Source organism: Lepidochelys olivacea, assembly GCF_965140295.1.
Source record: "Lepidochelys olivacea isolate rLepOli2 genome assembly, chromosome: 11".
Lineage (NCBI taxonomy): Eukaryota > Metazoa > Chordata > Testudines > Cheloniidae > Lepidochelys > Lepidochelys olivacea.
In genome coordinates this window covers 33,115,467-33,128,696 of record NC_140421.1, presented here as the reverse complement: position 1 = coordinate 33,128,696, position 13,230 = coordinate 33,115,467, and the positions used below count along the sequence as shown (strand labels likewise).

At 44.9% G+C, this 13,230-nt stretch overlaps 1 protein-coding gene across 6 annotated transcripts in view; it reads right to left on the bottom strand.

Moving 5' to 3' along the window:
* The window catches only part of MARCHF7 (membrane associated ring-CH-type finger 7), a 34,946-nt gene extending 23,052 nt beyond the window's left edge, over positions 1–11,894 (bottom strand). For 4 of the 6 annotated variants that reach the window (XR_014713678.1, XR_014713679.1, XM_084644099.1 and 1 more), the window contains exons 1-2: positions 11,133–11,204; positions 5,471–5,630 (exon numbers count right to left, since the gene is read on the bottom strand). Coding sequence is in view for 4 of the 6 variants with exons in the window: in XM_084644099.1 (XP_084500225.1) it covers positions 5,471–5,620 (150 nt within the window). In the remaining 2 variants the exon portion in view is untranslated. Of the gene's footprint in view, positions 1–5,470; positions 5,631–10,716; positions 10,835–11,132; positions 11,205–11,757 lie in introns of those variants that run through there. The other 2 variants (XM_084644101.1, XM_084644100.1) reach the window with 2 other exon arrangements.
* Between the last annotated feature and the right edge of the window lie 1,336 nt (positions 11,895–13,230).

Genomic DNA, 13,230 nt, shown 5'->3' with positions numbered 1-13,230 from the left:
GGGTGTCGCAGGTCCGATCACTGGTAGCTTGGTAGTCTGCTTGGGGGGGACTGAAAGAGGGGGAGTCCAGGCCATCTGGCCCAGGACTCCCCATGGACTTGGCTGAAAGTCAACAATTTCTGTGTTAGCAAGTTCTGTTCTACTCTGTGTTCCTGTCAACTAATAAACCCTTCTGTTCTACTTACTGGCTGAGAGTCACTGCTGACTGCAGGAGTTGAGGTGCAGGGCCCTCTGGCTTTCCCAAGAGCCCCACCCAGACAGACTTGCTGCAGGAAGCGCACAGAGAGGAAGCGGATGCTGAATGCTCCAAGGTCCAACCCAGGAAGGTTGAAGCTGTGTAAGCTTCTTGCCCTGGTGACAATATGCTCAGAGAGAGGAGGCATGCTACACCAGAGTCCTGACTGGCTTCATATGGAGTAGTTCCAGAGCATTGGCCCGGTGACTCTGTGACACTTACGTGACACAAAGACAGCATTTACTACTGTCAAATTATTTCTACTCTTCCTCAGATGGTTGGAGGATACAAATGCATCTTTGTTTGGCTTGACTTTTAGCCTGTTAAGCATGTCACGCCTATAGGCGGTTAACGTCTGATTTAGTTCCAAGCATAAAATCCATTTGAAATCTTGGGAAAACTATAGTACCTAGATGGATGGTCTTAAGTTATTGGCTATGCCCATTAAAATTTACACTGTACCAATTTTTTCATTTCTGATTTGTTGTGCCTTTGAAAGTTAGTTTTCCTATTAGGAGGTAAGCTTTTCAATTATGAATGCTCTTTAGTTTTGAGAAGATTTTGTATGTGGGTGTATTTTTCTTCCATATCATTACCTGGTATCTACTTGTTTATAAACAAGAACAAAAAACACACAACACACTGCACCCCATTTTGAAGGTAATTATTATGCAACTGCAGCAGCTCTTAGTGATATTTTGTTTGTCAGGTTTCAGACTCAATCTTGAAGTGACAAAAACCTTTCAGTTCTATTCTTGTGTGTGTATATTTATTACTTATTCAGGATGAGCTGGCTCAGTTAGCCTGGTCACTTGAAATCTGTACCTGTAGCAACACTGGAATCTGCTCCTAAAATTTCTTAAGACCGCTGAGAGCACATGAGAAGAGACAAATTGTTCTCAGAGATAGTTTGGCTCTATATCTAAGTACCAACACATGAAGTCTGTGATAAGTTTCATTGACACTCGGTGTGAAATTCTTACAATGCAGATTTTGCAACTAGATTCCAGACCTTAGAGTGTTATGAGGAGTGATATTCCAATTTAACCAGGGAAAGGGCAAAATGGAATAGGTCATTGCTAAGACTTTATTTCTAAACAAATTAGACAGTCAGAAACATTAACATTTTTACAGCGCCATATGAATACTAATAAAATGGTTCTACATGTAGAGAAGTATGCATCATCCCTATTTTAAGAGGAAGTTAGACTTAAGTGATTTATCCATTGCTATGTAATGAATAGCTAGCAGCAGAACTCAGGAGTTCTAACCTTACTATGAGTGAACATGTTGAAAATGTTCTAACCTCTGCCTAAGCCATCCTCTGCATCCAATAGGCCTGGAAAGTCATGTATTCGAGACACAGGAATGTAGGCAAGATCCATGACTATATACCTACTGAGCAATACATGATAACTTGAATGATCTAGTACTCAGAAAATTAAATCCAAGAAACGGCTTATGTAACACAATGCTCCTGGATGGACTGTCAGCAGTGACTGAACATCTGACTTCTGGATTCTGGAGCTTGAGCCTATGCTAAAAGGCATGCTTTCTTAGTTTGAATGTTGGAGCAGATTCAGACTTATGTGACCCAGTTACTCAAGGAGCAAAGAGCCAAGTGTTGTTGCTTAGGGGTTCAGATCCCAAGTGACCAGGGGAAATGAGCCAGCTAGCCTTGAATAAGCATCTGTTCTCTTGTTTACACACAAGAAAGTTTAACATGTTAAGGCATTTAATCTCCACTAACTGTGCTACTTTTAAACACCATAAATCATGGCCTGCAGGATTTAATTTCTTGAATAAATTAGTATTGCTTCCCCCGTCCTCCCGCGAGCAATTTGCTTAAGGAATTTGTGTAAAAAAAATTCCAACGCTAACCCTCTACCTGTGATATTTAATACTAATTAGATGTGTTCCTATATAAGCCTATATAAGTTTCTGCAAAATGCGTCAGTCACAAATAAGCTACTGCAAATTAAGAATGTAAAGTCCTGAATCCTTCCAGCTCCTTCTTGTATATGATGTCGTCTTTCAGAGTAAGAAAGACTGACTAAAAGTAGCTTCAGAGAGCTTCTATTTATAGAGTCTTAATGCTGCTAAATTACCAAAAAGGTAAGATGAAGCAAAACAAACCACACTTTTGTCTCCTTCTATAGTTTCCACTATGTAAGACAATGCCTCCACTTCAATTTAAACCAAAACATCTTAAGAGCAGTGCTAGGACAGATATATTACACTACAAACTCTAAACTTTGAGGATAATTTAATAGAGATGTGTAGAGGAGGGCTGTAACTTCTGTGGACACTTGAAGGAAAAAGTCAGAATTGTCTGAAATGAGTATTTTGAAGATTTCTGGGTGAGGTGGATGAGGAGAGGAAGGGAGAAAACTAAATAAAAACTGACAGTCTAGATGTTCTTTTTATGGACTACTCCTGTAGTAAAGGAGGTCTGTTTCTTACCACATGTACACTGCCTAGCACAACAAAGACCCAAACCTTAGGGATTCCAAATGCTACAGTATAAAAATACCTACTGAGTTGTTTGGTAGTCAGGGTTGCAATACGCACACACCAAACCCATAACAAAAGAAAAGAGTTAAGCCATTCAACAGATCTACTGTTTCACCCACAGGCACACATTTTACCATTACCACAACTACTATATGCCACTGACCACCTACCAAAACCCTAATTCTGCTTACCTTTTAACTTTCTGCACGAGCCCTTTTACCCAATTATTCCTCCCCATCAACAGCAGTTGTGGATGTTTGATGGTGTAGTTGGCCATGTTTGGAGAGAGGAGTTTGGTAAAGGGCTGTGTGTAGAAGGCTGGGATGATACTCTGCTTCCTGCCTAGTGATGCCAGTTTAAGTGTGTGGTATATGGTAGTGGTTAGGTGTGTGCTTGTGAGTGGAATAGAGCGTATATACTGCTAGGTGGCTTAACTTTTAACTTCTTTGCTTTTCTGGGTGTCAAATATTCTGTGTGTGCAGTAACCCTATTTCACAAAGTTTGTATATTAATTTCCCAGGTTTTCAGTGCTTAATTTGGGAGGGAAGCGGACCTGTTTCTCTGGAAGCAGTGGGAGTGGTAAGTGTTCATCACTACACACTTTATCAGCACAGCAACTTTTTTCCCTTCTGTGCTTGTAGGGGGGGGAAAAAAAAAAATCCCCAAAAGTGTAGCTGCTAGTTGAGAAGGTTTTATGTGCATCAGGCTCTTTCAGCAACCCCATCAACCAACCTTGTGTGTACAGCACAAACTCTGGTTTAACATGAATGGCTAAAAAGGACCCTAAATCAAGTTTCTTAAAAAACACAAACAAAAAAAACCCAACCACACACACACCCCACCACTCTATTCTTTGCATCAGATCCACCTGCCTCTCTAGATAAAGTTTGGTAATGTCTGAGTTAATGAAAAGTAGGACTTTAAGGAAAAACATTCAAAACCCTCATTTCAGAAACTTCCTATTTAAAAATGCATAAAGAGCAACTACACAGAAAATTAACAGGGCATCAAAAAAGCAACCCCGTGTAAAATTTCACACCATTTAGCCACCTGGTTTTAGAAAACAGGGATGTATGCCTCATTATTTATCCATCTGATAAATGACACACTTTCACACTGTCAGTCACAGCTAGCATTCTCTTTACTAACTGAAGGAAGGTTACATCAGCTGTATACCTACCTCCACATTTCCTTTTCTAGAAAAGGATAGCATTGATGTGTTCCCCATTTGAGTTAATCACTGAAACCACTATTTGACAAGATAATGAGGATTAAACAGAAGTAAAGCCAAGCAAGTGTGGTAACAAATTTGTTGATAATAGGGAAAAGACTACTCCTATTCAAGCCAGATCATATCCCCAAAAGTGCACTTCCACAGAAAACTAGTACAGGATTACCAGTTGAGCTTAGGCAGTGTGGTCCAATATACAGGTCATCAGGTTGGGAGTTAGACTTGGGATCTATTCCCTGTTCTGGCATACCTGATGTTACACACCAAGCAAGTCAGTTTCCACACCTAAAAAAGTGTTTCCCCACCTCTGTAAAGCACTGTGTGTGAATGAGTTAAGAGTACTAACTATTAACACACAAATCTTGGTACATATTTACACTTGCAAGACTTCTTTTCTAAAAGGAATTTGGAGAATCTCTTTTGTGAATAGTGTCAAATCATTAACTGAAGTGTAACATGAAAGAACTCACTGGTCAATATCTTGCATCTAAGACTTCCCCCCCCCCAGATCTACTTATACAGGTTAATCGTTAAAGTGTTTATTTCTAGTTTACTAAACAGTCTTGTTCAAGACTGTGTGCTTAGGTTTGTGTCCCTCTGGTGTAATAAGGTAGAGCACCAATCTTGTGTGGGCCAAACAGATTCTACATATTAATACAATTTAAAGTCACCTATATTGATTTATATTTTAAGTTCAGCTTGTTTCATATGTATTTAGATAGAAACAACTTATGTACAGTATTGTCTATTTATACACTTGTGTAAACTAAAAACAGGTAAACATGACAAAAGGCTAATTACTCAGCTGTTAGTATATTGTGTTGAAGCACCCTGTTCTAGACACAACTCAGCCTTCTCAGACAATGTTCTAGTTAGCATCCCTTATGCTTTATCTCTAGTTCTGCTAGCATACTGGCAGAATGACTTGAAGACTGAAGGCCTTCTCACTCCTTTATATCCCTATTCATGCCTTACAATCTTCAGACAAACAGTTAAATACAACAGATCAGGTATAGCTTATGTTTTGTGCTGTCATTTTTAGACTTGAGACATGACACCATTATCTAAAACTAAAATGCTGTGCTCTGGCAAAAGTAAAACTTATGGTCCTCACTTCCCTGTCAGACCAGAAGATCCCGATTTTACTTAAACAGACTTCCCTCAAGATCCTATACTATAATCACCATCCCGATAGACAAAGGATATGCATAGGACTCATTTAATGATGTTCCTTATTCAGCCACTGATTTAAGAGGCTACATACCAACAGTAGTGGGGAAAGATAGTAAAACAAAGTGACTCTAGGCCATTGCATGGCCGTGCAAAGCACTACCAGTAACAAGGCCGAATTTTTGCATTTATCTTGTTTGTGTGAGAAAACATGTTGAAATTCCTCCTTATATTGCCCTTGAAATTAATCTTGTTAAGAATCCTGCCCAAAAGAGGCAGATACAGATGTTACTTCTAAAAGCAAATATAAAATGACTTACCTGACATCCAGAATCCAGTCTCAGTGAAGATTCTCTTGTATGATATGCATCAGCTAAACTGCTTCCAGACAATGTTCTGGCACTTAAAGAGGAGGAACTGGAGGGTTGAACCGATATCCTTCGAGGAATCCTTGAAGGTTTAGACTCCATTCTCAGTGTTCTACGAGAGATAAAAGTTAGCTTCCCCCCCATTTTTTTTTTTGGTAGTATAGAATGCAACAACAGATGGGTATATGTTAAGTTTGTCATCAATACTTATTGCGCACGTGCTTTGTATAGTGATTTTAAAGCACAGGCCTAGGAACCAGGAGACCTATGGTTTAATTCTAGAATTGCCACTAACTTGCTATATGACCATAAAGTAAACTGGATCATGTTTTACCTTGGCTTTCCTTTTGTAAAAAGAGGATAATACTTCACTACTCTCTGCAGGTCTAAAAAGTGGGCTGAGAAACTCTCAGAGTAATGTACATTGCTACTACACTGGTGCAGCTCTCTTCCTTTTGCAAGTCTCTTTCAGTTCTTCTCTTCCTACCTCTATTCTGGATGGTATCCTTATAGTGCTTTCTAAGCAGCAGCATAAAAGTGGCATGAGCTTTGTCAGTTTCTTTATGCCAGGAATGTGTACAAGGAACAAGGCCACACACACACTACTTAGGTGTGCAGAGGAAGATAGAGGGGCCTCATTCTGTACTACCACCTGCACTCACATCAGGGTCAAATTAAAGCAATCTGTGCCTAGGGTACTAATCCACAAGAGGGCCCCCTATCTCTCCCAAATAATGGCCCTGCCAGAATACCACCCTCCTAAGGGTAGCAGCATGCTTCTGAATTCAGATGACTGGGTACTTCACACCTCTTAGCTACTGTTTCATGCCCTTTGCAGCTTCAGACAGACATTGGGCACTCAGGTCTGTTTTACACTTAAAATGTACATCAACATAGCTCCAGCATTCAGGGGTATGAAGAAGCTACACCCCTAAGAAATGCAGCTGTGCCGATAAAACCCCTGGCGTAGATGCAGTTAGGTCAATGGAAGCATTCTTCCATTGAACTAGCTACTATCACTTGGGAAGGTAGGTTTGTCTACACTACAGACCTTCCAGCAGCACAGCTGCGCCGCTGCAACGTCTCCCATGTAGCTGCTCTGTCAGCAGGAGAGAGCTCTCCTGCCAGAATAATTAAGCCACCTGTAACAAGCAGCGGTAGCTATGTCCGCAGGATATATAATGCTGTCAACACCCGAGCTTTTTGTCTGTTAAACTTTTGTTAGTCAGGGCTGGGGGTTTTCAAAAGTGTTATGAAGATAAAGCCATAGTGTTCCTACAGTGATGGAAAAAGCTCTTCCACTGCCATAGGCTGTACCTACACTACAGGATTATCCTGGCATAACTATGACATAACTATGCTGCTACAGTACCCATAGTGTAGACATGGCTTCAGTTTGCGTTTTAAAGCTTTTCCTGGAATACATGACTTGAAACTTATTCTGATTTGATAACATTTTACATCCACCAAGGGAAGAAGTTGCATGGAAATCCTGCAAACTATACTGTATTTGTCACAATAAAAGTTTCACAAAAATCTTTGGCAGAATCAGTGGCTCCCTAGATTTTGCTAGATATTTTGAATGGTAGCTTAAGACACTTAGAAAAAAGTAAACTCCTACATGGAATCATTTCATTTTCCAGTTCTAGCACTTTAGGGCTTGTCTACACATAGACAACAGGAATAAGAGTGTTAGTCGAGAATAGCTATTCTGTTTTAAATTGTCTTTACATGAAGTACTGTTTCAAATAGTACTATTTTAAAGCACACTGGGGAACTGTTAGTGCATACCAGCAGGGTTTATGTGAACCAGTTAACTGTGTGACATTTATACACTTCAGAAATCACATCCCATAGGTGCATTACTCCATTGTATAGACATGGTTTTATTTCAGAGTTATTCTTAATAATTCTTTCTGTATAGCTTTTCCCAAATACCTCATGATGAGCCCTTGAGTATTTTCATATTAACCAGTACAATTTAACTACCTTAAAAGCCAACACATGACTTAAAAGGATTGTTTTAAACCCAACAAAAATTAGTAATGTTAGTACCAGGAATCTGAGCACAATTTTACATTGGGGAGGAGGAAGAAACCACCGCAAAACTGTCCCAGGGGACTTAATCTAAGTAAATGATAAATGTAACTTTAGATATTCCAAATTACCATTGCATTACAATGTTACATAATTATTCCACAAACTCTGTGGGGAAAATATACTCGTTGTCTTACCAGTGCTAAAATATATTCAACAGCTTTTTGTATAATTACTGGCTTTGACATACTTAGCTTAAATAGGCTTCCTTGGTTGACAACATTCCTCTATTCACTGACACACTCCCTAAAGCATTTTACTAGCTACAATACCTACAAAATACACAGCATTGCCTTGACAAATTACATTAAAAACGAAACCTCAACTGACAAACCATTACAGAGTTTTACTCTGGAAGGGGCACTGGGACCTTACCCAACTCCAATCTCAACAATGGCAGAAATATGACTGAACATGGATTCAAAGTAGCACACTTTTTTGCAGGTTCTAAAATCCATTTAGACACTTACGGATTAGAGAGTTGCACTAAAAACATTCAAAGTATGGGGGGGTCAGAGGAGAGAGACAGATAGCTCAGTGGTTTGAGCATTGGCCTGCTAAACCCAGGGTTGATGAGTTCAATCCTTGAGGGGGCCATTTAGGGATCTGGGGCAAAAATTGGGGATTGGTCCTGCTTTGAGTAGGGGGTTGGACTAGATGACCTCCTGAGGTCCCTTCCAACCCTGATATTCTATGAAAGTAGATTTGTGGTACTGAAAACAGTTTTTATAAAAAAATAAAATTTGAGAAGTGTTCAGCCAATTAATAATTTGGTAGACTATATGCTAAAAACTAGCAATTGTATATGGACCAAAATTTAAGTGTTAGCTTTCCCGAACTTTGTTTTAGAAGCCCATAGACTGGTCTCTGAGGAAGAAGTGCTTAGTGCTTAATCCCCAGGAAGACTGATAGTTGCCGGGATCAGTTCAAAGTCCACACCAAACAAAAAGGCATGGAGCATTTGATACTTTTGTCACTACAAGTAAACTCCTAGGCCAAACCACAGCCACTGGGATGAGCCTCATAAAATGCACAGAAGTTGGGACCGTGTTCAGACAGTTTTACAGAAGAGCCACTGCAGATTTTACTGAGAGGGACGTACTATGTTCTCAGCACAATCCCAAAAATCATTGCATATTAAAATGAATGAGAAACTAGATGAATGGTGCAAGGAACTACTACTGAATTGGCAGAGTGGTGTGCCCTTATGATGTCCAGTTCTGAAAAATATGGGGTACATCCCTAACTGAATGGACATGAAAAGATGATTTTCATGGATAACTGTTTTCCTTACCATAATAAGGTACTTTCAGTATTAGAAGTAACCTCTAGGACTGTCATAAGAAAGTGGTAAGAGATATTAAGTTTGATGAGAGTTGCTGTAGGTTCTCTAAATCCCATTGCCTCCTAAACACTTAAGTGTAACAAAGGGGTAAAAGATGCTGTCCTTTCTCCTTCAACTCCAGTACTGGCAAGCCAAGAAGCCACTGTCTCACCCTTCTCACAATCCATCAGTGCCTCTGGGTATAGTACAAAAGGACAACCAGGCTTAAGAGTCTACCAGTTCACCACAGAGAAGAGATGGAGAGGATAGGGGCTGGCACTGACTTGGAGCCTCTCCAGTCATCAGCTCCAGGAAGGGAAGGAGAAAATGAACACTTCAGCTTGGTGTTTCAAGAACAATCTTTCTGCCCCACCACAGGGAGACGTGGGAGTCAGGGGGCCAAGGAAAGAAGCAATGCTTATGGGTCCTGCAATTTTAGCTTGGAAGCATGTGATGAGGGGACCACTTCAGATTTTAAGTAATAGAAAATTCAAGTAATTTTTCTGGAACCGTGATAGCTAGGAAAAAGAAAAATCATGATCCAAGCACACGCTAAAGATTTAAAAACAGAAGGCAAAAATATTTCTAAAGCTACTGGGATTTTTGGAGAACCTTACTAATGACTTTTGAACACTTTGACTTTGCAGTACTGAATAGGATATGGGTTGGTGCTGGTTCATCATTGGAGTGCTAAAATCAGAAGCTGTTTTTAATCAGAAGAGAATCCGGCTGAGAGGGGAAAAACGCATTTCCCTGTGTCTTACAGCTGCCAGAGGCCCATTCTGCAGATCAGATGACCACTAAGGCCTTCCTTAACTTACACCAGTTCTGAAAGGGCCACTGCAGCACTACACAATAGAAGTGTGCATATGCCCCTTCTGCCATCACTGTGATCCCAAAATACTTCATGTGGAGGGGATGCATACAGCCAGCATCCCTGCCTCTCTGCCTGTTAGGAAGGTCTCTGCCTCAGGAGTTTGGGGAGTGGGGTAGAAGGGAGGAAGAAGCGTCTCTTACGGATGGTTTATGTTCCCTTTGCTTTGGGATATGACCCTTCCTAAAGTTCCCTCCAGCGACTAGTTCTGGCATGGTGGGACCCACAACAAGACAATGAACAATTCCCCTTCAACAGCCATTCTGCACCCCCCTTCCCGTCTGCTGTCTTAGTGGTGGTAACGGGGAGGAGAAGGAATAATTGGGACTTCTGCACAGATATAGACTTGATTAACTCTATGAGCCCTCCCAGACCACTCAGTCCATCGGGGTCAAGTTTCCACCACAGACTCACTCAGGAAGGTGCGGCTACTCCCCCAGCCCTGTCAGGAGAGGGAACAGGGCAACTCCCTAGGCCCAGCGGAGAGATAGGGGAGGGATCATGCCGGGAGCGAGCCTGCGCTGCTCAGCAAGCCCGACCGGGGCTGGCCTGGTGTTGGGGGCCCAGGCTGAAGCGGTTCGGAGGGTGGCACTGGCAGGGCTGATCCACACCTGGCGAGCTGGGGTCAGAGGGCGTAGAAGAGTCAGAGCTGGTGGCGGAAGGGGGGCTGGTTGTTCGTGCCTCACCCCAAGCCTGGCAGGGTGGCGGGACAGCGGGCGACAAAGAGGCTGAGTCTCTCCGGGCCAGGTAGAGACCTGGCTGCTCTGCGGCCCGGCCGGGCCTGCTCCGCCGCCACAGCCCAGAGACAAGATGGATATTGCGGGCCTCAACCTCCGTCAATGTCCCCGCGGCCAGGCAGGGGGAGCCCCACACACCGAGCCACTCCTTCTGTCCCCTACTCACCCGAGCCCGCGTCTCCTCTTGTCCCAGGCACCCCCCGCTGCGGGCGGCCCAGCCGCCTCCGCCTGCAGAACTCACAATGGCGACAGCTCCGAGTCGCCAGTCATAGCCCCGCTGACGCCCCACCCCTTCTCCGGCTCTCGCGAGAACCGGCGGGAGAGGCCGTTTCGTCCGCTATGCGTCTTTTTGGCTCTATCCCCTCGCCGCATCTGGCAGCGCCGCGCCACTCGGCAGAGGAGGAAAGAGTCCCCAGCGCCGATCCCCCCCTCTCCCGTTACCACAATCGGGGCGGCGGTTTCCAATCGATCTCCCTCCAGCCCCCTGCGTTATTGCTCCAAGAGATGGAGCCCAAATGCCCCTCTTCCTCCCACCCCATGGTACGCGTGATGAACGTTCAAAAGGGACGGTCCCAAACTTACTCTGCGTCCTGTCTCCCCACCGAAGACGGTATCACCGTGCTGGGGCCCAGCACCACCTTAGTGCTGCTGTCCCTAGGGTTCAAAAGTCATGAATCAAACACCACATTATTATAATAGCCTCACGGAATTAAAACCAAACCCACGCTTTCTCTGCCCCGAGTCTTTAGGGACAAGCCATCCCAAGCCCTTGGAGGGGTGTGATTATTTCAGGTTCAAAATTCAACCTTTAAATCACACAAATGTGGGCCTCCATGGCCTGCAGTGTAGGGAAGTTCACTCTCTGGCCTCTAGGGTTGGAGAGTTGCCACGCTGCCCTTCCCCATTCCCCCTTACCTCAACCCGCCTCCGTCTCCCTCCTCCCAGCCCGTTCCTGTTTCTCTCCCTGTCCCATCTGCTTCCCAGCCCCACTTACACTCCCCCTGCATGCTCGTCCACATGTACTTGTTCCCTATATTTTCCCTTTCCTCCCACCAACTCCTGCCCCCTCATTTTGACTCTGCTTCTTTAGCACATTACATCTCCTCAGTCTCTTCCAGTCCAACAGAGCTGGTCAAATATTTCTGTAATTCAAAACTGACCAAAACCAAATTTCACAACGTTTGTTTTGTTTTTCAACCAGCCCTACCGTCCAGATTCCTAAACGGAGAGCCCAGAGGGTGGCAGTGTTCCCTATAGGCAGCTTGGCTTCAGTCCCGCAGCGAACAAGAGGAGAGGGCAGCACTCGTTCCGAAAGGCAGCCTCACTTCATTCCGCAAAGCTGCATGGAAACGGATGTCGTTTTAACCGAAGGCGGAGACTTTCACTTCGGACAATAGTACAACTATAAGGTAATAGGAGATGGCAGCCATTTTGATTAAGGGCAAAAGTTCACAAGATTTGTCAAATCAGCAGACTGAGAAGCTGTGAAGCATAAAATCATGATGGTCCTTGGGATAATATTGAGGGAGCTGGCAGCTTTGCACTTTCCCCCATTCTTAGTATCACCACCCCAAAGAAGACCACTCCCTGGTTTTTGACCAGAACGCCTGGTGAAAGGGGGACCCTGGCGGCTCTGGTCAGAAGTGCTGACCGAGCTGTTAAAAGTCCGGTGGGTGGCACAGCAGGGCTAAGGCAGACTCCCTGCCTGCTGTGGCTGCACGCGCGCTCAAGCAGCAGCATGACACCCCCTGCCCCCAGCTCCTAGGCTTACGGGCAGCCAGGTAGGCTCCGCATGCTGCCCTGGCCCCAAGCACCCCTCCGCAGCTCCCATTGGCCAGGAATTGTGGCCAATGGGAGCTGCAGGGGCAGTGCCTGCAGAGAGGGCAGCACATAGAGCTGCCTGGCTGCGTCTCCATGTTGGAGCCAGAGTGGGGACATGCTGTTGTTTCTGGGAGCTGCTTGAGGTAAGCGACACCCGGAGCCTGTACCTCCTCCCTCGCCCCAATCACCTGTCCCAGCCCTGATACCCCTCCTGCCTTCTGAACCCCTCAGCCCTAGCCTGGAGCCCCCTCCTGCACCCCAGACCCTTCATCCCAAGCCTCACCCCAGAACCCCCATCCCCAGCCAGAACCCTCAGCCCTCCCGGGCCCCAACCCCCTGCCCCAGCCCTGATCTCCCTCCTGCTCTCAAAGCCCTCAGTCCCAGCCCAGAGCACTCTCCTACACCCCAAACCCCTCATCCCCAGCCCCACCCCTGAGTCTGCACTTACAGCCAGAGCCCTCACACCCCCCCGCATCCCAAGCCGTGCCCCAGCCCAGAGCCCCACCCACACTCTGAACCCCCACAGCCCAGAGCCCCCTCCTGCACCCCAAATCCTTCATCCCCGACCCCACACTAGAGCCCTCACCCCCAGCCAGGGTCCTCACCCCCCTGCACTCCAACCCCCAGCCCGAGCCCAGTGAAAATGAGTGAGTTAGTGAAGGTAAAGAGAGCAAGCAACAGAGGGAGGGGGGATGGAGTGAGTGAGGGGCAGGGCCTCGGAGAAGGGGCGTGGTAAGGGTGTTCAGTTTTGTGTGAGCAGAAAGTTGGCAACCCTACAGGTGAGTCCTGAGAGAGTGGGGAGACAGCGACTGGCAGGGGGTGGAGCGGGGGCGATCGAGCAATGGGGTGGGAGGGTATA